The sequence below is a fragment of the Crinia signifera genome, chromosome 4, assembly GCF_055691185.1.
Source record: "Crinia signifera chromosome 4, ASM5569118v1, whole genome shotgun sequence".
Classification (NCBI taxonomy): Eukaryota; Metazoa; Chordata; class Amphibia; order Anura; family Myobatrachidae; genus Crinia; species Crinia signifera.
Genome location: NC_139220.1, coordinates 324,138,798 through 324,165,873, shown reverse-complemented (window position 1 = coordinate 324,165,873; position 27,076 = coordinate 324,138,798). Strand labels below are relative to the sequence as shown.

Sequence of the window (27,076 nt, the reverse complement as noted above, 5' to 3'; positions counted from 1 at the left end):
CCAACAACGGTCCCCGGTGCAATCCAATTAATATGAGGGCCCGCATCTAGTTCAAATCGCACCCTGTGTAGGGAATCGCATGCGATATGTAGTTCAAATCTTATGTAGTTCAAATTGTATAGCTCACATCGCACCTAGCACACATCTCACCGCGTGTGGGCACCTTTAGCTCTCACAAGCAGGGCCCTCTCTCCTCATGTGCTTTTCTTAGACTATCAGTGGATGTCAGCTGCCCTTTAAATGAATTGGCCCCTGCACCCATGGCTACAAATGGATGTTTATGCAAAACATCCATTCACAGCTGTGCTGGGAGGGAGGGGTGTGGGGGTGCGGCGTTACATCAACATTGCGACGTTCGCAGCGTTGCGTGTGCACCAGAATAAGGTCAAAAGTAGCGGTCAACAGGTCAACATGGAAACGGTCAACAAATGCAAAGGTCGACATCAGTTCTCCGTGGTTTCTGGTGTCAGTGTTGACAGCTCTCAACATGGACTCCCAATTAGTACACTGCTTACGCCTGCATGGCTTGCTTTGCTCCGCATGCTTCATGCCAGGTGCTCCTCTGTTACCACCGCGCTCAGCACACTTTACTGTTCCCATTCGTAGCCCATGAACCTCCTTACCCCTCCCGCCCTTCAGGCATCCAGTGATGGGCACAGCGAATCATCAACAGTGGGCCCATACCAACCAAAGGGGGCAGGAGAGGACCTCACCCATCCCTAAGTGCCGCCTGCTGTAACTATAACAACAGGCTGATGTCAGCAGCAACAAAACTAAAGGGGCTGCAATACCGCCTCTCGCCTTTGGGGGCGCTCTAGGAAAGCAACTAACAGGGGAGCAAGCTCCAGCCAATCACAGCACAGCGGGGGCGTGCCTAGGCGAGGCAGCCGTTCAATCAAACAGCGGCAGCAGGCAACATTGCTGCCAGGCTTAGCCAATGAGAAAATGACAAGGGAATGAGGACGTCCGAGGTCAGGTGGCACAAAATGGCCAATCACAGGGCCGCGAGAGGGAAGAGCGAAGCGGACGCTTTTGAAAGCGACCTATAAGCTAGAGAAGAGGCGGAACCGAAAAAACATGCCGCGGCCAATGACAGGAGAGTGAGGGCGGAAGTGCTGCTTGTACGCCGCCGTCTCTAGGAGACACGGGCAAAGGGGGCGTCATGTGTGAGGTAGGCGGGGCAGGCATGCTGATGACTCGTCCTTTAGCCGCGCAGCTGACCAATCGGCGGTCCCCACGCTATCACCAGCAGGAATGCGGTTGGAGCGCGCATGGAGGCCGGGGAATGGTTGTGATGGGTGACGTCACCACACCCGGAAGCGGAAGCCCAGGTGTCAGTGTGTGTGCAGGATAATGTGACAGGGGAGCTGCAGGTACTTCGTGTGGCTATACTCTCTGCTGTGTGTGTACATGTATAGGCTGAGGTGTATATAGACTGTGCTGTCAGTGTGTACCTCTGTATAAGGGCAGGGGGAGGTGTGACTGTGCTATCAGTGTGTACCTCTGTATAAGGGCAGGGGGAGGTGTGACTGTGCTATCAGTGTGTACCTCTGTATAAGGGCAGGGGGAGGTGTGACTGTGCTGTCAGTGTGTACCTCTGTATAAGGGCAGGGGGATGTGTGACTGTGCTGTCAGTGTGAGTGTCTTTGTATAAGGGCAGGGGAGGTGTGTATATAGACTGTGCTGTCAGTGTGTACCTCTGTATAAGGGCAGGGGGAGGTGTGACTGTGCTATCAGTGTGAGTGTCTCTGTATAAGGGCAGCGGAGGTGTGACTGTGCTATCAGTGGGTACCTCTGTATAAGGGCAGGGGGAGGTGTGACTGTGCTATCAGTGTGTACCTCTGTATAAGGGCTGGGGGAGGTATATACACAGTGTGACTGCTATCAGTGTGTACCTCTGTATAAGGCCAGGAGGAGGTGTGACTGTGCTATCAGTGTGTACCTCTGTATAAGGGTAGGGGGAGGTGTGACTGTGCTGTCAGTGTGAGTGTCGCTGTATAAGGGCAGGGGAGGTGTGTATATAGACTGTGCTGTCAGTGTGTACCTCTGCATAAGGGTAGGGGGAGGTGTGACTGTGCTGTCAGTGTGAGTGTCTCTGTATAAGGGCAGGGGAGGTGTGTATATAGACTGTGCTGTCAGTGTGTACCTCTGCATAAGGGTAGGGGGAGGTGTGACTGTGCTGTCAGTGTGTACCTCTGTATAAGGGCAGGGGGAGGTGAGACTGTGCTTTCAGTGTGTACCTCTGTATAAGGGCAGGGGGAGGTGTGACTGTGCTGTCAGTGTGTACCTCTGTATAAGGGCAGGGGGATGTGTGACTGTGCTGTCAGTGTGAGTGTCTTTGTATAAGGGCAGGGGAGGTGTGTATATAGACTGTGCTGTCAGTGTGTACCTCTGTATAAGGGCAGGGGGAGGTGTGACTGTGCTATCAGTGTGAGTGTCTCTGTATAAGGGCAGGGGAGGTGTGTATATAGACTGTGCTGTCAGTGTGTACCTCTGCATAAGGGTAGGGGGAGGTGTGACTGTGCTGTCAGTGTGTACCTCTGTATAAGGGCAGGGGGAGGTGAGACTGTGCTTTGTGTGTACCTCTGTATAAGAACAGGGGGAGGTGTGACTGTGCTATCAGTGTGTACCTCTGTATAAGGGCAGGGGGAGGTGTTACTGCTATCAGTGTGTACCTCTGTATAAGGGCAGGGGAGGTGTGACTGTGCTATCAGTGTGTACCTCTATAAGGGCAGGGGGAGGTGTGACTGCTATCAGTGTGTACCTCTGTATAAGGCCAGGGGGAGGTGTGACTGTGCTATCAGTGTGTACCTCTGTATAAGGGCAGGGGGAGGTGTGACTGCTATCAGTGTGTACCTCTGTATAAGGGCCGGGGGAGGTGTGGCTGCTATTAGTGTGTATCTCTGTATAAGGGCAGGGGGAGGTGTGACTGTGCTGTCAGTGTGTACCTTTGTATAAGGGCAGGGGGAGGTGTAACTGTGCTATCAGTGTGTACCTCTGTATAAGGGCAGGGGAGGTGTGTATATAGACTGTGCTATCAGTGTGTACCTCTGTATAAGGGCAGGGGGAGGTGTGACTGTACTATCAGTGTGTACCTCTGTATAAGGGCAGGGGGAGGTGTGTATATAGACTGTGCTATCAGTGTGTACCTCTGTATAAGGGCAGGGGGGGTGTGACTGTGCTATCAGTGTGTACCTCTGTATAAGGGCAGGAGGAGGTGTGACTGTGCTATCAGTGTGTATCTCTGTATAAGGGCAGGGTACGGTGTCACTGTGCTGTCAGTGTGTACCTCTGTATAAGGGCAGGGGGAGGTGTAACTGTGCTATCAGTGTGTACCTCTGTATAAGGGCAGGAGGAGGTGTGACTGCTGTCAGTGTGTATCTCTGTATAAGGGCAGGGGGAGAGGTGTGACTGTGCTATCAGTGTGTACCTCTGTATAAGGGCAGGGGGAGGTGTGACTGTACTATCAGTGTGTACCTCTGTATAAGGGCAGGGGGAGGTGTGTATATAGACTGTGCTATCAGTGTGTACCTCTGTATAAGGGCAGGGGGAGGTGTGACTGTACTATCAGTGTGTACCTCTGTATAAGGGCAGGGGGAGGTGTGTATATAGACTGTGCTATCAGTGTGTACCTCTGTATAAGGGCAGGGGGGGTGTGACTGTGCTATCAGTGTGTACCTCTGTATAAGGGCAGGAGGAGGTGTGACTGTACTATCAGTGTGTACCTCTGTATAAGGGCAGGGGGAGGTGTGTATATAGACTGTGCTATCAGTGTGTACCTCTGTATAAGGGCAGGGGGGGTGTGACTGTGCTATCAGTGTGTACCTCTGTATAAGGGCAGGGGGAGGTGTGACTGTACTATCAGTGTGTACCTCTGTATAAGGGCAGGGGGAGGTGTGTATATAGACTGTGCTATCAGTGTGTACCTCTGTATAAGGGCAGGGGGGGTGTGACTGTGCTATCAGTGTGTACCTCTGTATAAGGGCAGGAGGAGGTGTGACTGTGCTATCAGTGTGTATCTCTGTATAAGGGCAGGGTACGGTGTCACTGTGCTGTCAGTGTGTACCTCTGTATAAGGGCAGGGGGAGGTGTAACTGTGCTATCAGTGTGTACCTCTGTATAAGGGCAGGAGGAGGTGTGACTGCTGTCAGTGTGTATCTCTGTATAAGGGCAGGGGGAGGTGTGTAAATAGACTGTGCTGTCAGTGTGTATCTCTGTATAAGGGCAGGGGGAGGTGTGTATATAGACTGTGCTGTCAGTGTGTACCTCTGTATAAGGGCAGGGGGAGGTGTGACTGTGCTATCAGTGTGTACCTCTGTATAAGGGCAGGGGAGGTGTGTATATAGACTGTGCTTTCAGTGTGTACCTCTGTATAAGGACAGGAGGAGTTGTGACTATGCTATCAGTGTGTACCTCTGTATAAGGGCAGGAGGAGGTGTGACTGTGCTATCAGTGTGTACCTCTGTATAAGGGCAGGGGGAGGTATATACATGGTGTGACTGTGCTATCAGTGTGTACCTCTGTATAAAGGCAGGGGAGGTGTGTATATAGACTGTGCTATCAGTGTGTACCTCTGTATAAGGGCAGGAGGAGGTGTGACTGTGCTATCAGTGTGTACCTCTGTATAAGGGCAGGGGGAGGTATATACATGGTGTGACTGTGCTATCAGTGTGTATCTCTGTATAAGGGCAGGAGGAGGTGTGACTGCTATCAGTGTTTACCTCTGTATAAGGGCAGGAGGAGGTGTGACTGTGCTATCAGTGTGTACCTCTGTATAAGGGCAGGGGGAGGTATATACATGGTGTGACTGTGCTATCAGTGTGTACCTCTGTATAAGGGCAGGGGGAGGTATATACACGGTGTGACTGTGCTATCAGTGTGTACCTCTGTATAAGGGCAGGGGGAAGTGTGACTGTGCTATCAGTGTGTACCTCTGTATAAGGGCAGGAGGAGGTGTGACTGCTATCAGTGTGTACCTCTGTATAAGGGCAGGAGGAGGTGTGACTGTGCTATCAGTGTGTACCTCTGTATAAGGGCAGGAGGAGGTGTGACTGTGCTATCAGTGTGTACCTCTGTATAAGGGCAGGAGGAGGTGTGACTGTGCTATCAGTGTGTACCTCTGTATAAGGGCAGGGGGAGGTATATACATGGTGTGACTGTGCTATCAGTGTGTACCTCTGTATAAGGGCAGGGGGAGGTATATACACGGTGTGACTGTGCTATCAGTGTGTACCTCTGTATAAGGGCAGGGGGAAGTGTGACTGTGCTATCAGTGTGTACCTCTGTATAAGGGCAGGAGGAGGTGTGACTGCTATCAGTGTGTACCTCTGTATAAGGGCAGGAGGAGGTGTGACTGTGCTATCAGTGTGTACCTCTGTATAAGGGCAGGAGGAGGTGTGACTGTGCTATCAGTGTGTACCACTGTATAAGGGCGGGGGGAGGTATATACACAGTGTGACTGTGCTATCAGTGTATACCTCTGTATAAGGGCAGGGGGAGGTGTGACTGTGCTATCAGTGTGTACCTCTGTATAAGGGCAGGGGGAGAGGTGTGACTGTGCTATCAGTGTGTACCTCTGTATAAGGGCAGGGGGAGAGGTGTGACTGTGCTATCAGTGTGTACCTCTGTATAAGGGCAGGGGTAGGTATATACACGGTGTGACTGTGCTATCAGTGGGTACCTCTGTATAAGGGGAGGGGTGTGTGTGTGTGTGTGTGTGTGTGTGTGAGAAATGCTATATAATACAGTGTGTATGTATGTATAGGCGGAGGTGTATCTAGACTGTGTGACTACACTGTCAGTGTGTACCTCTGTATAAGGGTAGGCTGGCGGGTATATAGACTGTGTGACTGTGCTGGCAGTGTGTATCTCTGTATAAGGGCAGAGTGAGGAGAGACTGTGTACTGTCAGTGTGTTCCTCTGTATAAGGGTAGGCTGATGGGTATATAGACTCTGTTACTGTGCTGTCAGCTTGTACCTCTGTATAGGGGCTGTACTGTTTGGGAAAAGTGACATCTGGTGGTCAATGAGTGTAAGTGCAGGTTACATTTACAAGATTACGTTACGTTATAACGCGATCTATAACGGGACTATAGCGCAAGGAGCAGGCGCGATCCAGGCGCGATTTGCATGGCGCACTTTATGCGCAACGCAGCCACGATGTACTTGGGCATAACTGTATAGACGGTGTGACTGCCCAGTCAGTTTGTATAAAACTGTATATAGGCAGGGTGAGGGGTGTAACTAGACTGTGTGACTGCCCTGTCAGTGTGTGTCTCTGTATAATTACGGTGTGACTGCCTTGTCAGTGTGTGTCTCTGTATAAAGACTGTGTGACTGCCCTGTCAGTGTGTGTCTCTGTATAATTACGGTGTGACTGCCTTGTCAGTGTGTGTCTCTGTATAAAGACTGTGTGACTGCCTTGTCAGTGTGTGTCTCTGTATAAAGACTGTGTGACTGCCTTGTCAGTGTGTGTCTCTGTATAAAGACTGTGTGACTGCCCTGTCAGTGTGTGTCTCTGTATAAAGACTGTGTGACTGCCTTGTCAGTGTGTGTCTCTGTATAAAGACTGTGTGACTGCCTTGTCAGTGTGTGTCTCTGTATAAAGACTGTGTGACTGCCCTGTCAGTGTGTGTCTCTGTATAAAGACTGTGTGACTGTCCTGTAAGTGTGTGTGACTGCCCTGTCAGTGTGTGTCTCTGTATAATTACGGTGTGACTGCCCTGTCAGTGTGTGTCTCTGTATAAAGACTGTGTGACTGCCTTGTCAGTGTGTGTCTCTGTATAAAGACTGTGTGACTGCCTTGTCAGTGTGTGTCTCTGTATAAAGACTGTGTGACTGCCTTGTCAGTGTGTGTCTCTGTATAAAGACTGTGTGACTGCCCTGTCAGTGTGTGTCTCTGTATATAGACTGTGTGACTGCCTTGTCAGTGTGTGTCTCTGTATATAGACTGTGTGACTGCCTTGTCAGTGTGTGTCTCTGTATATAGACTGTGTGACTGCCTTGTCAGTGTGTGTCTCTGTATAAAGACTGTGTGACTGCCCTGTCAGTGTGTGTCTGTATAAAGACTGTGTGACTGCCCTGTCAGTGTGTGTGTCTGTATAAAGACTGTGTGACTGCCTTGTCAGTGTGTGTCTCTGTATAAAGACTGTGTGACTGCCCTGTCAGTGTGTGTCTCTGTATAATTACTGTGTGACTGCCTTGTCAGTGTGTGTCTCTGTATAAAGACTGTGTGACTGCCCTGTCAGTGTGTGTCTCTGTATAATTACGGTGTGACTGCCCTGTCAGTGTGTGTCTCTGTATAAAGACTGTGTGACTGCCTTGTCAGTGTGTGTCTCTGTATAAAGACTGTGTGACTGCCCTGTCAGTGTGTGTCTCTGTATAATTACTGTGTGACTGCCTTGTCAGTGTGTGTCTCTGTATAAAGACTGTGTGACTGCCCTGTCGGTGTGTGTCTCTGTATAAAGACTGTGTGACTGCCCTGTCAGTGTGTGTCTCTGTATGTAGACTGTGTGACTGCCCCGTCAGTGTGTGTCTCTGTATGTAGACTGTGTGACTGCCCCGTCAGTGTGGGTGTCTCTGAATATGGCTCGGGGAAGGGGTGTATATATAGACGGTGTGACAGCCCCGTCAGTGTGTGTGACTACCCTCTCAGTGTGGGTGTCTCTGAATATGGCTCGGGGAGGGGTGTTTATATAGACTGTGTGACTGCCCCATCAGTGTGTGTGTCTGTATGTAGACTGTGTGACTGCACTGTCAGTGTGTGTGTGTCTGTATGCAGACTGTGTGACTGCCCCATCAGTGTGTGTGTCTGTATGTAGACTGTGTGACTGCACTGTCAGTGTGTGTGTGTCTGTATGTAGACTGTGTGACTGCCCTGTCAGTGTGTATGTCTGTATGTAGACTGTGTGACTGCCCCGTCAGTGTGTGTCTCTGTATGTAGACTGTGTGACTGCCCTGTCAGTGTGTGTGTCTGTATATGGCCCAGGGGAGGGGTGTATATATAGACTGTGTGACTGCCCTGTCAGTGTGTGTGTCTGTATATGGCCCAGGGGAGGGGTGTATATATAGACTGTGTGACTGCCCTGTCAGTGTGTGTGTCTCTGTGTATGGCTCGGGGGAGGGATGTATATATAGACTGTGTGACTGCCCTGTCAGTGTGTGTGTCTGTATATGGCCCAGGGGAGGGATGTATATATAGACTGTGTGACTGCCCTGTCAGTGTGTGTGTCTGTATATGGCCCGGGAGGGGTGTATATATAGACTGTGTGACTGCCCTGTCAGTGTGTGTGTGTCTCTGTATATGGCTCGGGGGAGGGGTGTATATATAGACTGTGTGTCTGCCCTGTCAGTGTGTGTCTCTGTATATGGCTCGGGGGAGGGATGTATATATAGACTGTGTGTCTGCCCTGTCAGTGTGTGTCTCTGTATATGGCTCGGGGGAGGGATGTATATATAGATTGTGTGACTGCCCTGTCAGTGTGTGTGTCTGTATATGGCCCAGGGGAGGGGTGTATATATAGACTGTGTGACTGCCCTGTCAGTGTGTGTGTCTGTATATGGCTCGGGGGAGGGATGTATATATAGACTGTGTGACTGCCCTGTCAGTGTGTGTGTCTGTATATGGCCCAGGGGAGGGGTGTATATATAGACTGTGTGACTGCCCTGTCAGTGTGTGTGTCTGTATATGGCCCAGGGGAGGGGTGTATATATAGACTGTGTGACTGCCCTGTCAGTGTGTGTCTCTGTATATGGCTCGGGGGAGGGATGTATATATAGACTGTGTGACTGCCCTGTCAGTGTGTGTGTCTGTATATGGCCCAGGGGAGGGGTGTATATATAGACTGTGTGACTGCCCTGTCAGTGTGTGTGTCTGTATATGGCCCAGGGGAGGGGTGTATATATAGACTGTGTGACTGCCCTGTCAGTGTGTGTGTCTGTATATGGCCCAGGGGAGGGGTGTATATATAGACTGTGTGACTGCCCTGTCAGTGTGTGTCTCTGTATATGGCTCGGGGGAGGGATGTATATATAGACTGTGTGACTGCCCTGTCAGTGTGTGTGTCTGTATATGGCCCGGGGGAGGGGTGTATATATAGACTGTGTGACTGCCCTGTCAGTGTGTGTGTCTGTATATGGCCCGGGGGAGGGGTGTATATATAGACTGTGTGACTGCCCTGTTAGTGTGTGTGTCTGTATATGGCCCGGGGGAGGGGTGTATATATAGACTGTGTGACTGCCCTGTCAGTGTGTGTGTGTCTGTATATGGCCCGGGGGAGGGGTGTATATATAGACTGTGTGACTGCCCTGTCAGTGTGTGTGTCTGTATATGGCCCAGGGGAGGGGTGTATATATAGACTGTGTGACTGCCCTGTCAGTGTGTGTGTGTCTGTATATGGCCCGGGCGAGGGGTGTATATATAGACTGTGTGACTGCCCTGTCAGTGTGTGTGTGTCTGTATATGGCCCGGGGGAGGGGTGTATATATAGACTGTGTGACTGCCCTGTCAGTGTGTGTGTCTGTATATGGCTCGGGGGAGGGGGTGTATATATAGACTGTGTGACTGCCCTGTCAGTGTGTGTGTCTGTGAATATGGCCCGGGGTAGGGGTGTATATATAGACTGTGTGACTGCCCTGTCAGTGTGTGTGTCTGTGAATATGGCCCGGGGTAGGGGTGTATATATAGACTGTGTGACTGCCCTGTCAGTGTGTGTGTCTGTATATGGCCCGGGGGAGGGGTGTATATATAGACTGTGTGACTGCCCTGTCAGTGTGTGTGTCTGTATATGGCTCGGGGGAGGGATGTATATATAGACTGTGTGACTGCCCTGTCAGTGTGTGTGTCTGTATATGGCCCGGGGGAGGGGTGTATATATAGACTGTGTGACTGCCCTGTCAGTGTGTGTGTCTGTATATGGCCCGGGGGAGGGGTGTATATATAGACTGTGTGACTGCCCTGTTAGTGTGTGTGTCTGTATATGGCCCGGGGGAGGGGTGTATATATAGACTGTGTGACTGCCCTGTCAGTGTGTGTGTCTGTATATGGCCCAGGGGAGGGGTGTATATATAGACTGTGTGACTGCCCTGTCAGTCTGTGTGTGTCTGTATATGGCCCGGGCGAGGGGTGTATATATAGACTGTGTGACTGCCCTGTCAGTGTGTGTGTGTCTGTATATGGCCCGGGGGAGGGGTGTATATATAGACTGTGTGACTGCCCTGTCAGTGTGTGTGTCTGTATATGGCTCGGGGGAGGGGGTGTATATATAGACTGTGTGACTGCCCTGTCAGTGTGTGTGTCTGTGAATATGGCCCGGGGTAGGGGTGTATATATAGACTGTGTGTCTGTATTATAACAAACTAAAAGCTGCTTAATGAAATTAGTGCCGCCTCTCAGGTGCTAGAAGGGAGGTTGTTCTGGACCAGAAAGTCCTGCAAAAAATGGCGGGTTATTCTGCTTCATTCGGTCCTCCGTGCGCACGCACAGAAGACCGATGTTTCCTTTGTGTGTATGCGGCCAGTGCACTCACCCAAGACTTCGGGCGTGGGGCGGCGGCCGGGGGATTCGCATCATGGGCATTCCCATGAAGACGCTGGGCGTTCCTATGCAAATTGCCTGGTAACAGGAATGCGCGGGGCGGCCAGCTGACACCACCCAGTTCCTTTCTAGGTAATTCGGAGATCTTAGTTACATATATTTGCAAACATATGGTGAACCTCCAGGTCGCTTCAAGGTGTCTCTGATACTGGAGGCCCCTACACTGCATGGTAACCCGCGTCATTGTCTACTGTGGGCTACATCAGTGGTTCCTACACTTTCTGGACCAGGGCGGCCTAGAATATCAGCATTTGGTCGAGGCACCCCTAGTCCCTTAGGGATAAATATAAAAATGAAGTAATTGTGCTGAACTGTCCCCCTCAGGTTCCGTTATGTGGTGGGGAACATCGCTGTGGTTCTAAGTGTCCATACATGTTAGACTATGTGACTGTACTATCAGTGGGTGTAGATAGACCATATCTGTATGTTTAGGTTGCAGGAAGTCTTGGTGGAGTTACTGCTTATTGCTCTTTTTTTTTTTTTTTGTTATAAATATAATGATTGTGAACCGTTCTGTGTGCCGACAGGAGCACAGAGAGAGGACTTGGACACCAGGAACGAGATCGGCACACGAGCATGGAGAGAGAAAGACGAGGAGTGAGTGGGGTCCTCTCTTCTCTCTCCCTACTGTGTGTGATCCTGGATCTGCATCTGGATGGTGAGCCCTTTACCTCATGTGTTCCGCTGCCTGACTGCCATTGTGATGTCATTATATCTAAAATACGTCGGCGGACACACATACCGCCTCCCCACAGCTTGTCTCGGTGTACGGAAACTGAGATCTCTGTTTCTAAGACGTATTTTTTTTTTCATTTTGTTTTTTCCACTGTTCTGGTAAAAACACATTCTCTTATGTCTTTGAGGCCTATTTGTTTAGTGCAAACAGATGGACCAGCCAAGCGCAGCAGGTATATCTGTGATCAAACATTCAGAAGCCTATTGAGGGTCATGCAAAACCTAGTGTAATATCAGTTACAATTTGTACAATTATGTGTCAGTAAATTTAATAAGAATACCAGCACACCTTTTGCCCTGATTAAACAATTAAAAACTGTTGTAAACTGTCCACGTTCTAGCCCTCTCCTACATTGCAGAATCCCAAAAAACATTCATGTTTTTATTTGAACACTCTGTTTTGGAAGTATAATTAGCTTTTTGAATTGATCACCATTTTTTTTTTACTAATACCCCTTTTACCCTCAAAACTCCGGGTCTTCGGCGGGTCAGAGGCAGTGTAAATCTGTCACGCCGTGTCCCTTTACACGGGACTTCTACACGGCTAGGACCTGGGTAGAGGGCGGTGTAAATGGGTACGCCGGGTCGGATGACCCGTCTCCCATTTACATGAATGGGGGACGTCCAACCTGCGGACCGCAGCGTACGCAGGTTGGATGGGGGGACACACACAGCCTGCGCTGCTGTCTGCTATACTCTGCAGGCAGCAGTGGAGGAGGTGGATGGATGCCTGTGTGTGGCATCCATTCACCTCCCGGACGGCGTCTGGGGGGATGCACAGGGGCTGGGGGTAGCCCAGCAGCTTACCTTGGTGCTGGGCTGCCCCCAGCACGGCGATCGGTGTATCAGGCAGGGATCACCGCAGTCCCGGCGCTTGGAGACGATGTCATCTCCAAGTGCCCCCTCCGTCTACATTGCGGGTGGGCACCGCAGTGTGAATGGAGTAAATCCCGGATCCGACCTGGCTTGGATCCTTCTTCCAAACGCCGGGTTGGATCCGGGATTTTTGGTGTAAAAGGGGTATTAATAAGCACTGTGACTTTTTTTTTTGTCATCCTAAAGTCAATAAAGTTGAATCTAGCTCAGATTTTTTTACGTTTCTGTATTTATGGAGGGAATTGTTTGAGCTACAGTTCACATGTATGGGAAGGGGTTAAAGTTTAGGTAAAGTCAGGGAAACATGGTCCTAGAAATACATTGAACAATGAGTGGGTAGGGGGAGGAGGTAGTATATAATCCGCAAACAGCATCTCAGTACTATGCTATAAATGGTGGGTGGTCTAGAAAACACGGACAGTTAGAAACAGCACTTTGTGTACTGATCTGTGATATGATCAGTCATCGTATTGCCTGCTATGTGTGGGCTGCGCAGACAGCTGAGTATTATAGGGGGGCTGCTCCTGGATAATGTCCGGTAACTGTGTCTCTCCTGTGTTTGATGGGCAGGAGCTCTGGCTGCCAGTCAGGCAGAGGTGGAGAACCATCTGGAGATGGGCCGGAAGCTCCTGGCTGCGGGACAGTTGGCTGAGGCCCTCTCTCACTATCACACGGCCGTAGGTGAGTACAGGGCTAACCCCATGGTGACATGTGATCATACTCGTGCTATTAACTCCTGAGACCTGATGCCACCACTTCCTATGTCATTGTTAAGACGTGCGTATTATAAGGAGCCACGGAACCTTGACTGTATGTACACCATGAATTGGATGTTACACAGCATGTAGTAAAGGCTTTGTGCACCAGGGGGCAGCACTCACACACTCTCACAGATCGCTATACTGTACATGCTGAGTAGCAGATTTCTTTTTTTTTTTCTTTTTGCTCATTTATGTATTGTTGGTGCTTCGGAACCCTTTGACGTCCTATAAATAAATGATAATATTTCATCCCTGTTGATGTGAATTTCAGAGACTAAGTCGCCCATCCTCATGTCGCTGTCTTGTCCCCACCCCTCTCGTTGCAGATGGAGACCCCAACAACTACCTGACGTATTACAAGCGGGCAGCGGTTTACCTGGCAATGGGGAAGTTTAAGTCGGCTCTCCCAGATCTCAGCAAGGCCATCGCGCTGAAGCCGGACTTCCTGGCGGTAGGGGCGGGGTGATGGGAGGGTGTGTGTGTTTGGGGGGGGGGGGGGGTGTCTTCATGCCTGTTAAATAGAGTTACGCATTTCGCATGTACTTATATATAGACAGCGCTGTCCACATGGCATCATCATGACCGGCTTCCAATCATCAGTGGATGGTGGATCTCCTGCCCGAAGCCCTTCTTCTCTGCCCCAAACTGACCTTGTGACCTCTTGTCATAGCCCAGGACTCCCAACGGGCAACACACAAACCAGTCACTGAAGGGAACGCTCTTAGATTTCATTGACTGAGCATGTAGGGGCTCACGCCCACCACTGACCCTAATTGTCCTCTAGGACACACCGTAAGGGAGGAATTCAGTTAATGCAGGTCATGCGATCTGACTTTTTGCGTGCCGGAACAGCCAAAGGAAGATCGGAAAGCAGCATAGAAGTCTATCGGTAGTCGTAATATTAGAATTCGGGGGTACTTTCCACTTCTGATAAATGGCTGTAATATGCATTTTAAAATGCAAGTAAAATAAAATGTAAGTGTTTTTCAGCAAAATAAGTGCATACATTTAATACGGGGTACTTAAAAATGGGTATTTGTATATTTGAGTGATATCTTAAGCCACCTAAAAAAAATAAAAGATAACTCCCAGAAATACAATTACTCCCTCCTGCAGGGTTAAAAAACACTTGCCCCACTCATAAAAAGCTGTCCCATACTATGTACCCCAATTTCCATTATTTTGTTTTATCTGAAGCTTAAAGGCTGGAGTCTGACCCGGGCACATTACTTGCTACATTGCGGACTGGCTCATCGTTACTCTCTGCATTGCATTATAACTTTTTAAATTGAAGACCTATGGAGCCAGTCATTGGACACGGCTTATTTCTTCTATCTGAGCAGCGGCTGCAGGTGTATTAGCATCTCTGCAAACGACCCATCATTTTAATGACGCATCCTGATCTCTTCATTGCTTCTGTCCTGTCGTTTCCTGCAGGCCAGACTCCAAAGGGGGAACATATTGCTGAAGCAGGGGGACACGGAGGAGGCCAGCGAGGATTTCCAGGCGGTGGTGAGTCTGTCCTGATGCCTTAATGAGATGTGGGGAAAGGCGTCCTATCTGCCTGTTCTAATAATGTGCCGGTCACATCCGTCCCTGCCCCACTGGAGCTTACCATAATTACCCATGCGTCCTCCATGTACAGAGCTACGGAATATGTTGGCACCTTTATAAATAAAGCTTATTGATAAAACGTGTTGGTCCGCCTTGTCAGAAGCCAATTAACCTACCAGTACCCTTCCGCCCCCGGCAGATGCTAAGCAACCCCACCAACGAGGAAGCCAGGAACCAGCTGGAGCGAGTGCGGGACCTGGATGCCAGCCGAGAGGAGGCATGGGCGGCCTATAACAGAGAGGATTATGGGGAAGCCATCAGTTGGCTGGAGAAAGTGATTGAGGTAATGGAGCGCTGTATGATGTCTGTACCTTGCTATCGGGGGCCGATGGATGGCCGCTAGTCCTCTGTGGCTCTTATATGTTGGCATTACTCTGCTGTCTCTAGTATTCCCCCTGGGACCCCAGTGTGCGGGAGCTCAGGTCTGAGTGTTACCTCCAAGTTGGAGATGTGACCAAAGCCATCCATGATCTGAAGCCCACAACCAAGCTCCGGAATGACAACAGAGCCGCCTTCCTGAAACTGAGCCAGCTCTATTACACCATGGGGGACCACGAGGAGAGCCTGAGGTGAGGGGGGGTCTGTATCACACCATGGGGGGAGCAGGAGGAGAGCCTGAGGTGAGGGGGGATCTGTATCACACCATGGGGGGAGCAGGAGGAGAGCCTGAGGTGAGGGGTGTGAGGGGGGATCTGTATCACACCATGGGGGGAGCAGGAGGAGAGCCTGAGGTGAGGGGGTGTGAGGGGGGATCTGTATCACACCATGGGGGGAGCAGGAGGAGAGCCTGAGGTGAGGGGGTGTGAGGGGGGATCTGTATCACACCATGGGGGGACCACGAGGAGAGTCTGAGGTGAGGGGGTGTGGGGTATGTATCACACCATGGGGGGAGCAGGAGGAGAGCCTGAGGGGGGATCTTTATCACAACATGGGGGGAGCAGGAGGAAAGCCTGAGGTGAGGGGGGATCTGTATCACACCATGGGGGGACCACGAGGAGAGTCTGAGGTGAGGGGATGTGGGGTATGTATCACACCATGGGGGGACCACGAGGAGAGTCTGAGGTGAGGGGATGTGGGGTATGTATCACACCATGGGGGGACCATGAGGAGAGTCTGAGGTGAGGGGGTGTGTGGGTATGTATCACACATGGGGGAGCAGGAGGAGAGTCTGAGGTGAGGGGGTGTGGGAGGGATGTATCACACCATGGGGGACCGCAAGGAGAGTCTGGGGTGGGGGGTATCTATCACACATGGGGAAGGAGAGTTTGAAGAAACTCAGGGAGCCCGAGGTGTGCTCCCACCACCACCAGTGCTGTGCCAAAACACGTGCAAAGGGGGCAGCCGTACGAACGTGTGGGCCCTCTCCCAAAGGAGAAAGGCCCCATGGTTCCCCTAACCCCCCTCAACCATAAGGCCGAGGAAGGGAAAAAAGGGATCGGTGGGTCCTCTTCGCAGAAGCTCAGAGAGACCCGCTTTTCCTCCACCCCCGGAAGGGTTTTGGACGGTGGGTCCTCCGCACCCGAAGGTTTGGAGAGACCCGCTTAGGCTTCCCTCCGCCTTGCGGCTCGGGGTTGCCCTCGAGGGGACCGGGACTCTCCCCAAAAGGTGAAGAGTCCCAGCCACGTTTGGGGAACGGAAGGCCTGTTAGGGACAGCCGCACTACCCAAATCAAAAAAACGTGACAAACTAACGAAAAACGTGAAGTGCTCAAAAGTGCAAATCAAAGAAATAAATAAAAGAGGCCCTAGCCAGAAGGCCGGGGTGGGGGTGTAAAAAATTGTCCTACCCCATCCAAAAGGACGAGGTAAGGACGTGTAGCCTAACCTAGAGGGAAGTGCGCAGTGTGTGTGCCATTCAGTGCATGGTGCTGGACATCACCAGTGCAAATCAGGCACCCCCGAGTTTCCCCGGGGGCACAGTGCAGCCTCGGGCTCCAGGCAGCCGACCAGTCAGCGTCCGACCAAGTGTTTCTCCGTCTCACCAGCAGGTACTTTCCAGCCCCTGGCATGGGAATGGGTACTCCACTGGGCTTTTCGAAAGACTCCCTTAGGGGCTGCACCCCCCTCGAAAGAGCAATCTACTCAGTCCCAGTGTTTCTCCGCTCCCAGGGTTAAGATACTAGGCTGAGCTTTTCGCTGTGCCCAGGCTGGTGGTTTGCCCAACCTGGACCAATCTACTCGGTCTCAGCTTTTCTCCGCTCCCTGGGAATGGATACTAGACTGAGCCTTTCGCTGTCTCATCCTTCGGGGGCTACGAACCCCGTCAAGAGAGTCAAACTACTAGGCCCAGTGTTTCTCCCCCCCCTCTTACCAGTGGATTTACGGAAACAACACCTCCTACCAAAGGCAGAGGTGAAGATACTCAGTGAGACTTTTCACCACTCCCGGGAAAAAACAGAGGGGTCCCACACCCTCCGCCCATCAGAGCAGCTACTCAGTCCAACCTTTCTCTATTCTCTGCCAGAGGCCAGTCCATACCCACTGATAAGAACAGATACTACACTTGATCTTAGCCAAAAGGCCGAGAACATGGGGGAGGAGAGCCTGAGGTGAGGGGGTGGAGGGCATGTATTACATATGGGGGACCATGAGGAGAGCCTGAGGTGAGGGGGTGGTGGGTATGTATAACACCATGGGAGACCAAGAGGAGAGCATGAGGTGAGGGGGATCTGTATTACACCATGGGGGAGCAGGAGAGCCTGAGGTGAGGTGGGTCCGTATTACACCATGGGGGAACAGGAGAGCCTGAGGTGAGGGGGGATCTGTATTACACCATGGGGGAGCAGGAGAGCCTGAGGTGAGGGGGGATCTGTATTGAACCATGTGGGAGAAGGAAGAGAGCCTGAGGTGAGGGGGGGATCTGTATTACACTATGTGGGAGCAGGAGATCCTGAGGTGAGGGGCATCTGTATTACACCATGGAGGAGCAGGAGGAGAGCCTGAGGTGAGGGGGGTCCATATTACACCATGTGGGAGCAGGAGGTCTTCTGTTCTGTATGTCACACCTACCATTACACATGTGTACTGTATTGTAGCCATGTGCGGGAGTGTCTGAAGCTGGATCAGGATGATAAGGAATGCTTTGCACACTACAAGCAAGTAAAGAAGCTTTCCAGGCAGCTGGAGACTGCTGAGGAACTAGTGCGAGATCAGAGGTGAGTGCGTCTCCCCCAACTTCCCCCCTGAGGTGGTGTGCGTCGTCCATTCCCCCAGAGGCGGTGTGCGTCTCCAATAACTTCCTCCCTGAGGTGGTGTGCGTCTCCCCCAACTTCCCCCCTGAGGTGGTGTGCGTCTCCCCCAACTTCCCCCCTGAGGTGGTGTGCGTCTCCCCCAACTTCCCCCCTGAGGTGGTGTGCGTCTCCCCCAACTTCCCCCCTGAGGTGGTGTGCGTCTCCCCCAACTTCCCCCCTGAGGTGGTGTGCGTCTCCCCCAACTCCCCCCCTGAGGCGGTGTGCGTCTTCCCCAACCCCCCCCCCCCCCCCCCTGAGGTGGTGTGCATCTTCCATTCCCCCAGAGGTGGTGTGTGTCTCCCCCAACTTCCCCCCAGAGGTGGTGTGCGTCTTCCCCCCTGAGGTGGTGTGCGTCTCCCCCAACTTCCCCCCTGAGGTGGTGTGCGTCTCCCCCAACTTCCCCCCTGAGGTGGTGTGCGTCTCCCCCAACTTCCCCCCTGAGGTGGTGTGCGTCTCCCCCAACTTCCCCCCTGAGGTGGTGTGCGTCTTCCATTCCCCCTGACGCGATGTGCGTCTCCCCCAACTTCCCCCCTGACACGGTGTGCGTCTCCCCCAACTTCCCCCCTGACACGATGTGCGTCTCCCCCAACTCCCCCCCCCCCCCCTTTGTAGGGTGCCTCTCCCTACCCTTCCAGCTCCCCCCTATGAGGCGGTGTGAGTCTCCCATCCCTCCCCCTCCCCCCTATGAGGCGGTGTGAGTCTCCCATCCCTCCCCCTCCCCCCTGAGGCGGGTTGCATGTGTGTGTCCCCCCCAGTTGGGTGCGTATCCCCTCCCTCCCCCTGGTGGGGATGAGTCGCTGTGGGTCAGCGAAGGCTTTGGAGACACTACTGTGTATAATATAGGTTTGTGCGCTAACCTTGCTATCACTGTGTGGTGTCCCTGGCACGTCCCATCCGGTAGCTGGTGGCCAGGGAAACGCCTCTGCATGTTACCGTGGGCAGAAGGGGGGGGGGTCACAGATTCCCATTCACTAATGTTACATTAGGTCCCAGTGTTGTGGAGGCGGCCGGAGTGGGCCATCCAGAGCTCCGTAACACTAATATCCGGACCGCAGACTTACGTCGCTTCTCTTGTTTCCTGCGCAGGTTTGAAGCCGCCATTGAGAAGTTTGAAGCAGCGATAAGGACGGAGCCAAATGTTGAGATCTACAGGAAAAGAGCCAAAGAGCGGATCTGTCACTGCTTGTCCAAGGTGGGTGCTGCGACACCGAGCGGAACCGGACATATTGGGACCTCGTGTCGTACAGGCTAAGGGCGTCATTCGCACATTAGTAAATAATAAGTGTCTCATTGTGCACACCGTAGGGAAAATGGGCCTAATTCAGATTTGACTGTGGCTAAATTTGTTCTCAAAATGGGGAAAACTATGCTGCACTGCAGGGGGGCAGATGTAACAGGCGCAGAGAGATTTACATTTGGGTGGGTTGTGTTGAAACTCAAATCTAAGTTGCAGTGTAATAGTAAAGCAGCCAGTATTTATCCTGCACAGTAACAATATAACACACAAATCTAACTCTCTCTGCACCTGTTACATCTGCCCCCCCTCCCCCTGCAGTGCAGCATGGTTTTGCCCATTTTGAGAACAAATTTGCCCTGCGATCACGTCTGAATGAGGCCCAATGTCCAGATAAGTCTTTAACCCTCTGTATTCTGTGTCCCCCAGAGCCAGCACACGGAGGCAGCCATCAAAGTGTGTACAGAGGCGCTACAGAGGGACCCGCAGAATCCGCAGACGCTGAAAGACAGAGCGGAGGTCTTCATCCTGAACGAGGAGTACGAGAAAGGTCTGTGATACCCCACGTAGCTGTGCGGTAAAATATACCCTGCAGCTAGTGCGGCCAGTTGTTCATCACCGCGGTTATACCCGCTACCGGTGCCCACGGTGTACAACTGAGAAATAATGCCCACTGCCATTGCACACTCGGGAACCCGCTGGAAATGTTTAAAATAGCTGCGTAGATTGGGTATAAGTCATAAGGTAACACTATGATCATACTGGCACATGTTGGCTCGAAAAAAAGTGAAACGCACCATGTGGACTTAATGACCGTATGCCAATTTGTCATTGTGCAAAAGGAGAGGTTCTTAAGGTGCCCACACACTAGAACGATTTTTTTTTTTTTTGCCGATTTCTGATAAGAAAATTGCGTTGATCGCGTCCATCGCATGCCAATATAATGGCCCGCGATGCGATAAACGCGATTTTACATAGGGAACAATGGGAAATGGGCCAATATGGCCAATTTCTCATTGTATATGCACCCTCATGGGTTTTAAGTATGGGAATGTCCCCCCATTGTTAACGCCACCCCACTATTGACGCCAACCCGAAGCGTGGCGAGCGCCAGCGGTACGCGTCCTCCGACCTTTTTATTACCCCCACTATCTACGTTGGTGTGGAGTTGATTTTATATAGTGTGGCGAGCGGACGCGTATACCTGTGAAGTTATGCGCGTCCCCTCGCGGGGCTCGCTTCACTCCCCACGCTTCGGGCTCGGTGGCTCGCTGCGTTCGCCACACTATATAAAATCAACTCCACACCGACGTGGATAGTGGGGGTATTAAAAGGTCGGAGGACTCGTACCGCTGCCCCTCGCAGGCTCGCTGCGCTCGCCACGCTTCGGGTTGGCGTCAATAGTGGGGTGGCGTTAACAATGGAGGGACATTTTAGCCATGAGGGGGGGATGCAATTAAATTTGGGGTTTCGGGGGCTTTTTACATTGGGCACAATGTAAAATTGGGTCTCAGGGACCATTTTACATTGATTCCAATGTAAAAATCGCGTCGGTCGCGTCGATCGCATGCGATTTGGTTGCATGCGATGCGATCGACGTGATGTTTTTGGTCCCGATCCTTGCGATACAAATCGCAGGTGCCGTGCTAGGAAATAAGTACCGAAAAATCTTTGGTAAAGACGTGCGCTGGCCTGAAATCTCTTGTCCAGGACAGGCAAAAGATTTGAAGGCTAATTTACGCGCACATCTTATGATCGCAGATCATTCTAGTGTGTGGGCACCTTTTAGACAAGTCCTGGCATTTTTAACTTAAGTGGATTTTTTTCCCCCCTGATTCTTGCACCTGCTTTTGGGCTAGGTTATCTGACCTTGTCATTCCCTTACTCTGTGATCGTCCGTCTCCCCTGCGTCCCGCGTCCTTTCCCACCAGCTAACCCTCTCTCGCTGCTCTCTTACAGCCGTGGAGGATTACCAGCAGGCAAAGGAAGTAGACGGAGAGAATGAAGAAATAAAGGAAGGTCTGGAGAGGGCACAGAAGCTGCTAAAACAGTCTCAGAAGCGAGATTACTACAAGATCCTGGGCGTGAAGAGGTAACCCTGGCCAAGGGTTGTGTCCGCCATGGGGAAGGGGGGGGGGGGGGTTCGTGAGGGTTACGGTACAACTGTTAGAACAGACTTGGGTCTACAGTCATTAGGTCGACCCCGGAAGGTCGACTGTCCCCAAGGTCGACAGGGTTAAAGGTCAACATGGGCCAAGGTCGACAGTCATTAGATCGACATGAGTTTTTCACTGTTTTTTGACCTGAATGTCGAAACAGTCGACATGGACACAGTTGGAGTTGAACCGCAGCCCCTCGCATCGCTCTCTTCGTTCGCAATGCTTCGGGCACGGTGCCTCGCTGCGCCCGGCACACTATTTTATTCTCCCACCACGCCCTAGTGGATGGTAGGGCATGAAATACCGCCTGTCGGCACATGTCGGCTCAAAAAACAGTGGAAAACCCATATCAACCTAAACCCATGTCTACCTTGGCCCATGTCGACCTTAAGTAATGTCGACCTTGACCCATGTCGACCTTTAACCCTGTCGACCTTGGGGACAGTCGACCTTCCGGGGTCGACCTATTGACTGTCGACCGAAGTCTGGTCTTAAAGATGACCGTTTCCCTTCCTAATTGGGGGTCTGCATGTATTAGGATAACAGACTATGTGTAGCTGAGCGCCGCTCTCTTCCAGAAACGCCAACAAGCAGGAAGTAATCAAGGCGTACAGGAAGCTGGCGCAGCAGTGGCACCCGGACAACTTCCAGTCCGAGGAGGAGAAGAAAACAGCCGAGAAGAGATTCATTGATATCGCAGCAGCCAAAGAAGTGTTAACAGATCCAGGTGTGTTGGTGTACGGTCTAGATAAGGGGGGGGAGGAGTATAACCCTATTGTGCTAGTACGGCAATGTATCAGTCTTCAATAACCTTGTGTTATTACTGTACTCCGCATTGAAGACTCACTTGCACACTCCGCAACATGTCTCTCCCCCTCTCACGCTTGCTCGCTCTCCCCAGTTTGTTTTTCCTTGTTCTCCACCCACCCTCTTGTGCTCTCCACCCCCCACACTCTGCCCCCCCCCCCCCCTTGCGTTTTCTGACTCCCTCTCTGTCTCTCTCCTCCTCCCTTTCTTTCTCCCCTCCATCTCTCCCCCCCCCCCCCCGCTCTCTCTCTCTGCCCCCCCCCGCTCGCTCGCTCTCTCTCTCTCTTTCAAAATGTAAAATGTAATCAATACTATATGTTTAAAATATATTGTGTAACCTACAATTATCTGAAAAAAAAAAAAAACAGTAGTTGGTCCTTAATTTTTTTACCCGATGAAACATAGGGTATGGGGTCATGTTGAAGCTAAATAGCCAATAATGACAAATAAGAAGATTCGGTCTCCATTGTGGAGCTCATGGATTTATAATGGGTGAAATGTAATAGGATGAGAGATTTGGTAAGAAAAATCCTGGTTTTTTAAAGCGGCAATCATTTACACCTTCTAAATCACACTGGTTTTGCAGTGTAAATGATTGCCACTTTAGAAAAAAAAACTGGAGATTTCTTCCCAAATCTCTCACTTTCTGATTCTCTCATCCTATTACATTTCCCCCAATGTGTCCACACAGGGAAAGGATAAGAACGCCTATACACTGTAGATTAGAACGCGATGAGCGATCAGAAAACTTGGCCCATCTAGTCTTCCCTAAACACAAGCACGAGGTATCATTATTGTCAGGGGCCGATTAACCTACCGGTGTATAATTGGATTGTGGGAGGAAAACGGATACCCCGTAGGAAACCCCTTTTGGCGCCATATAAATAGCTGTCAATTACAAAATAAAAAGATTCAGAATCTCTTTAGCTTGATCACGGTCCCGTATACGTCTCCTGAGAAACCCATGTCCCTTTATTAGAACTGAACAATACTAAGCATTAAGCCATTTTCTGTGTCCGATAATGGAACGTTACACAATATATTATCCATATAATAAGTTAGGTTTTCATTTGGAAACTATTAAGAGCCCCCGTTGTGCTTTTTTGTATGTCCATGACTCGTGGCTGCACCGCCAGCCGTACATGTACCCGCAGCCTGGCCTTAGGTCACGGTTTCCATTATACCGCCATATTCCGGTATACTGTGCCAAATACATTAAGGTTTCTGGCATAGATTTATTAAGCTTGGTGAAGTGATAAAGTGCCTGGTTTTTATCACCGGCCAATCGGTTCCTCCCTGTCATTTTTCAAAACAAGCCTGTAACCTCACAGGTAGGAGCTGATTGGCCAGTGATAAAAACCAAACAATTTATCACTTCACCGAGCTTAATAAATCTGCACCTCAGTGCGTGATCTCTCCAGTTTTCCTTTGCAACCGGGAGAGCCCGACGTGACCCGAACCTCTCTTTTCCCCATTCAGAGATGCGCCAGAAAGTCGACGCTGGAGAAGATCCGCTGGACCCAGAAAACCAGCAAGGATCCGGCCATCACCAGCAATGGCCGTTCGGGTTTAACCCCTACAGTTCGGGCAACTTCCACTTCAAATTCAACTTCAACTGACCTCCGAATGACCACGTTGTGGGGCTCCTCCCGAAGTACTGATACCTCGTTACCCATACAGACAGTTTACAGTGGGAGGGTGCGGAAGGGTAACCGTACCCCAATATGTGGCCAGTGGTTTTATGGCGGTGGCCGCCCAGCGATTGGGTTATTTATCCGTGTGACTGTTACTGGGTTAGACCTTTATCCTCGAGCCGTAAATGCCCAAAGCACAGCGCCTGGAGATTTGCTTTTAATGGACCGATAGGGAAGAGGCGCAGAGAACATATCGATGAATGATTGAGAATATCACATTCTTTTAAAGCCGATCTATGGTGGTAAAATGAGATTTATGGACTTAAAGATTTACAAATCCTCGGGGACTGGGGAGAAAAAAATATTGTAAAATAAAAAAATTCTAATTTTAAATGAACCCCTTTACGTTTAGCATTTACTGGCTCTCAGAATCATTGGTACTTGTTTCCTAGCACGGGTCCCATCGCAAACCTTAACTTAAGGTATGCGTGGGGACCCGACCGACCCGATATTTGGGTTTTAAACACCTTCCCGTACAATTTTAAAATTGGTCGCATCGCATGCCATTATAATGCGATGCAACCGACGCGATTTTTCATTGTAACCAATGGAAAATGCCCCCCCAGACCCGATTTTTAATTGTATACCCACCCTGATGGGTAATTAATATGTAAAATGCCCCCCCAAAGTTAATGCCACCCCAATATCAACGCCAACCCGAAGCGTGGCGAGCGCAGCGGTACGCGTCCTCCGACCTTTTCATACCCCCACTATCCACGTCGGTGTGGAGTTGACTTTAGATAGTGGGGCGAGCACGGCGAGGGGACGAGGAATACATGTGAAGTCATCTGCGTCCCCTCGCAGGGCTCGCCACGCTTCGGGCTCGGTGGCTCGCTGCGCTCGCCACACTATATAAAATCAACTCCACCCCGACGTGGATAGTGGGGCTATGAAAAGGTCGGAGGACGCGTACCGCCGCCCCTCGCGGGCTCGCTGTGCTCGCCACGCTTCGGGTTGGCGTTGATATTAGGGTGGCGTTGACTATGGGGGGGCATTTTACATATTAATTACCCATCAGGGTGGGTATACAATTATAAATCGGGTCGAATCGGTCGCATCGCATGTGATTTGGTCGCATGCGATGCGACCGATTTTGCCGACCCGATGCCATACAATCTATATATCGGCGGCGCCGTGCTAGGAAACACGTACCGAATCATTTTATCTGTTTGTTATATTTACCCATTAATTAAGAAAAAAATCCTCTGTGCTGCTGGGGACTCTGCTTTTCCCACTATATACAGTAACTGTCAGTCTGTGGCTTCCTGCTGCCTCCATTCCCCTCCTCACATCATGTCACTGCCCCTGTCACATGCAGCCCTGTCCTCACTGACACATCCCTCATCTCCTGATCTACTCTGTGCTGCTCGGGACACTGCTCCTCCCACTATATAACTCTCAGTCTGTGGCTTCCTGCTGCCCCCATTCCCCTCCTCACATCATGTCACTGTCCCTGTCACATGCAGCCCTGTCCTCACTGACACATCACTCATCTCCTGATATACTCTGTGCTGCTCGGGACACTGCTCCTCCCACTATATTACTCTCAGTCTGTGGCTTCCTGCTGCCTCTATTCCCCTCCTCCCATCATGTCACTGCCCCTATCACATGCAGCCCTGTCCTCACTGACACATCACCCATCTCCTGGTATACTCTGTGCTGCTGGGGGACCCTGCTCCTCCCACTATATAACTCTCAGTCTGTGACTGCCTGCTGCCCCCATCCCCCTCCTCACATCATGTCACTGCCCCTGTCACATGCAGCCCTGTCCTCACTGACACATCCCTCATCTCCTGATATACTCTGTGCTGCTGGGGACCCTGCTCCTCCCACTATATAACTGTCAGTCTGTGGCTTCCTGCTGCCTCCATTCCCCTCCTCACATCATGTCACTGCCCCTGTCACATGCAGCCCTGTCCTCACTGACACATCACTCACCTCCTGATATACTCTGTGCTGCTGGGGACCCTGCTCCTCCCACTATATAACTCTCAGTCTGTGGCTTCCTGCTGCCTCCATTCCCCTCCTCACATCATGTCACTGCCCCTGTCACATGCAGCCCTGTCCTCACTGACACATCACTCACCTCCTGATATACCCTGTGCTGCTGGGGACCCTGCTCCTCCCACTATATAACTCTCAGTCTGTGGCTTCCTGCTGCCTTCATTCCCCTCCACACATCATGTCACTGCCTCTGTCACATGCAGCCCTGTCCTCACTGACACATCACTCACCTCCTGATATACTCTGTGCTGCTGGGGACCCTGCTCCTCCCACTATATAACTCTCAGTCTGTGGCTTCCTGCTGCCTCTATTCCCCTCCTCCCATCATGTCACTGCCCCTATCACATGCAGCCCTGTCCTCACTGACACATCACCCATCTCCTGGTATACTCTGTGCTGCTGGGGGACCCTGCTCCTCCCACTATATAACTCTCAGTCTGTGACTGCCTGCTGCCCCCATCCCCCTCCTCACATCATGTCACTGCCCCTGTCACATGCAGCCCTGTCCTCACTGACACATCCCTCATCTCCTGATATACTCTGTGCTGCTGGGGACCCTGCTCCTCCCACTATATAACTGTCAGTCTGTGGCTTCCTGCTGCCTCCATTCCCCTCCTCACATTATGTCACTGCCCCTGTCACATGCAGCCCTGTCCTCACTGACACATCACTCACCTCCTGATATACTCTGTGCTGCTGGGGACCCTGCTCCTCCCACTATATAACTCTCAGTCTGTGGCTTCCTGCTGCCTCCATTCCCCTCCTCACATCATGTCACTGCCCCTGTCACATGCAGCCCTGTCCTCACTGACACATCACTCACCTCCTGATATACCCTGTGCTGCTGGGGACCCTGCTCCTCCCACTATATAACTCTCAGTCTGTGGCTTCCTGCTGCCTTCATTCCCCTCCACACATCATGTCACTGCCTCTGTCACATGCAGCCCTGTCCTCACTGACACATCACTCACCTCCTGATATACTCTGTGCTGCTGGGGACCCTGCTCCTCCCACTATATAACTCTCAGTCTGTGGCTTCCTGCTGCCTCCATTCCCCTCCTCACATCATGTCACTGCCTCTGTCACATGCAGCCCTGTCCTCACTGACACATCACTCACCTCCTGATATACTCTGTGCTGCTGGGGACCCTGCTCCTCCCACTATATAACTCTCAGTCTGTGGCTTCCTGCTGCCTCCATTCCCCTCCTCACATCATGTCACTACCCCTGTCACATGCAGCCCTGTCCTCACTGACACATCCCTCATCTCCTGATATACTCTGTGCTGCTGGGGACCCTGCTCCTCCCACTATATAACTCTCAGTCTGTGGCTTCCTGCTGCCCCCATTCCCCTCCTCACATCATGTCA

At 51.3% G+C, this 27,076-nt stretch overlaps 1 protein-coding gene and 1 pseudogene across 1 annotated transcript; one reads left to right on the top strand and one right to left on the bottom strand.

Moving 5' to 3' along the window:
• The first annotated feature begins 1,218 nt into the window (after window positions 1-1,218).
• On the top strand, window positions 1,219-24,040 carry LOC146075982 (dnaJ homolog subfamily C member 3-like). The gene is made up of 13 exons (XM_083185732.1): window positions 1,219-1,373; window positions 11,122-11,252; window positions 12,776-12,886; window positions 13,293-13,417; window positions 14,404-14,478; window positions 14,720-14,863; window positions 14,968-15,149; window positions 17,615-17,734; window positions 18,896-19,001; window positions 19,473-19,593; window positions 21,003-21,135; window positions 21,781-21,929; window positions 23,489-24,040. The coding sequence occupies exons 2-13, from the start codon at window positions 11,171-11,173 to the stop codon at window positions 23,626-23,628; spliced, it is 1,488 nt and encodes a 495-aa protein (XP_083041858.1). The 5' UTR covers window positions 1,219-1,373; window positions 11,122-11,170; the 3' UTR covers window positions 23,629-24,040.
• LOC146076328 (U2 spliceosomal RNA) lies at window positions 16,977-17,112 on the bottom strand (annotated as a pseudogene).
• Window positions 24,041-27,076: the final 3,036 nt, after the last annotated feature.

Bases quoted from the DNA above. Each gene is read 5' to 3' on its own strand.
- LOC146075982 (XM_083185732.1), top strand. From the start codon at position 11,171: ATGGAGAGAGAAAGACGAGGAGTGAGTGGGGTCCTCTCTTCTCTCTCC. The intron at 12,887-13,292 runs GTGAGTACAGGG...CTCTCGTTGCAG, and splicing joins TCACTATCACACGGCCGTAG to ATGGAGACCCCAACAACTAC. The intron at 21,930-23,488 runs GTGTGTTGGTGT...TTCCCCATTCAG, and splicing joins AGAAGTGTTAACAGATCCAG to AGATGCGCCAGAAAGTCGAC.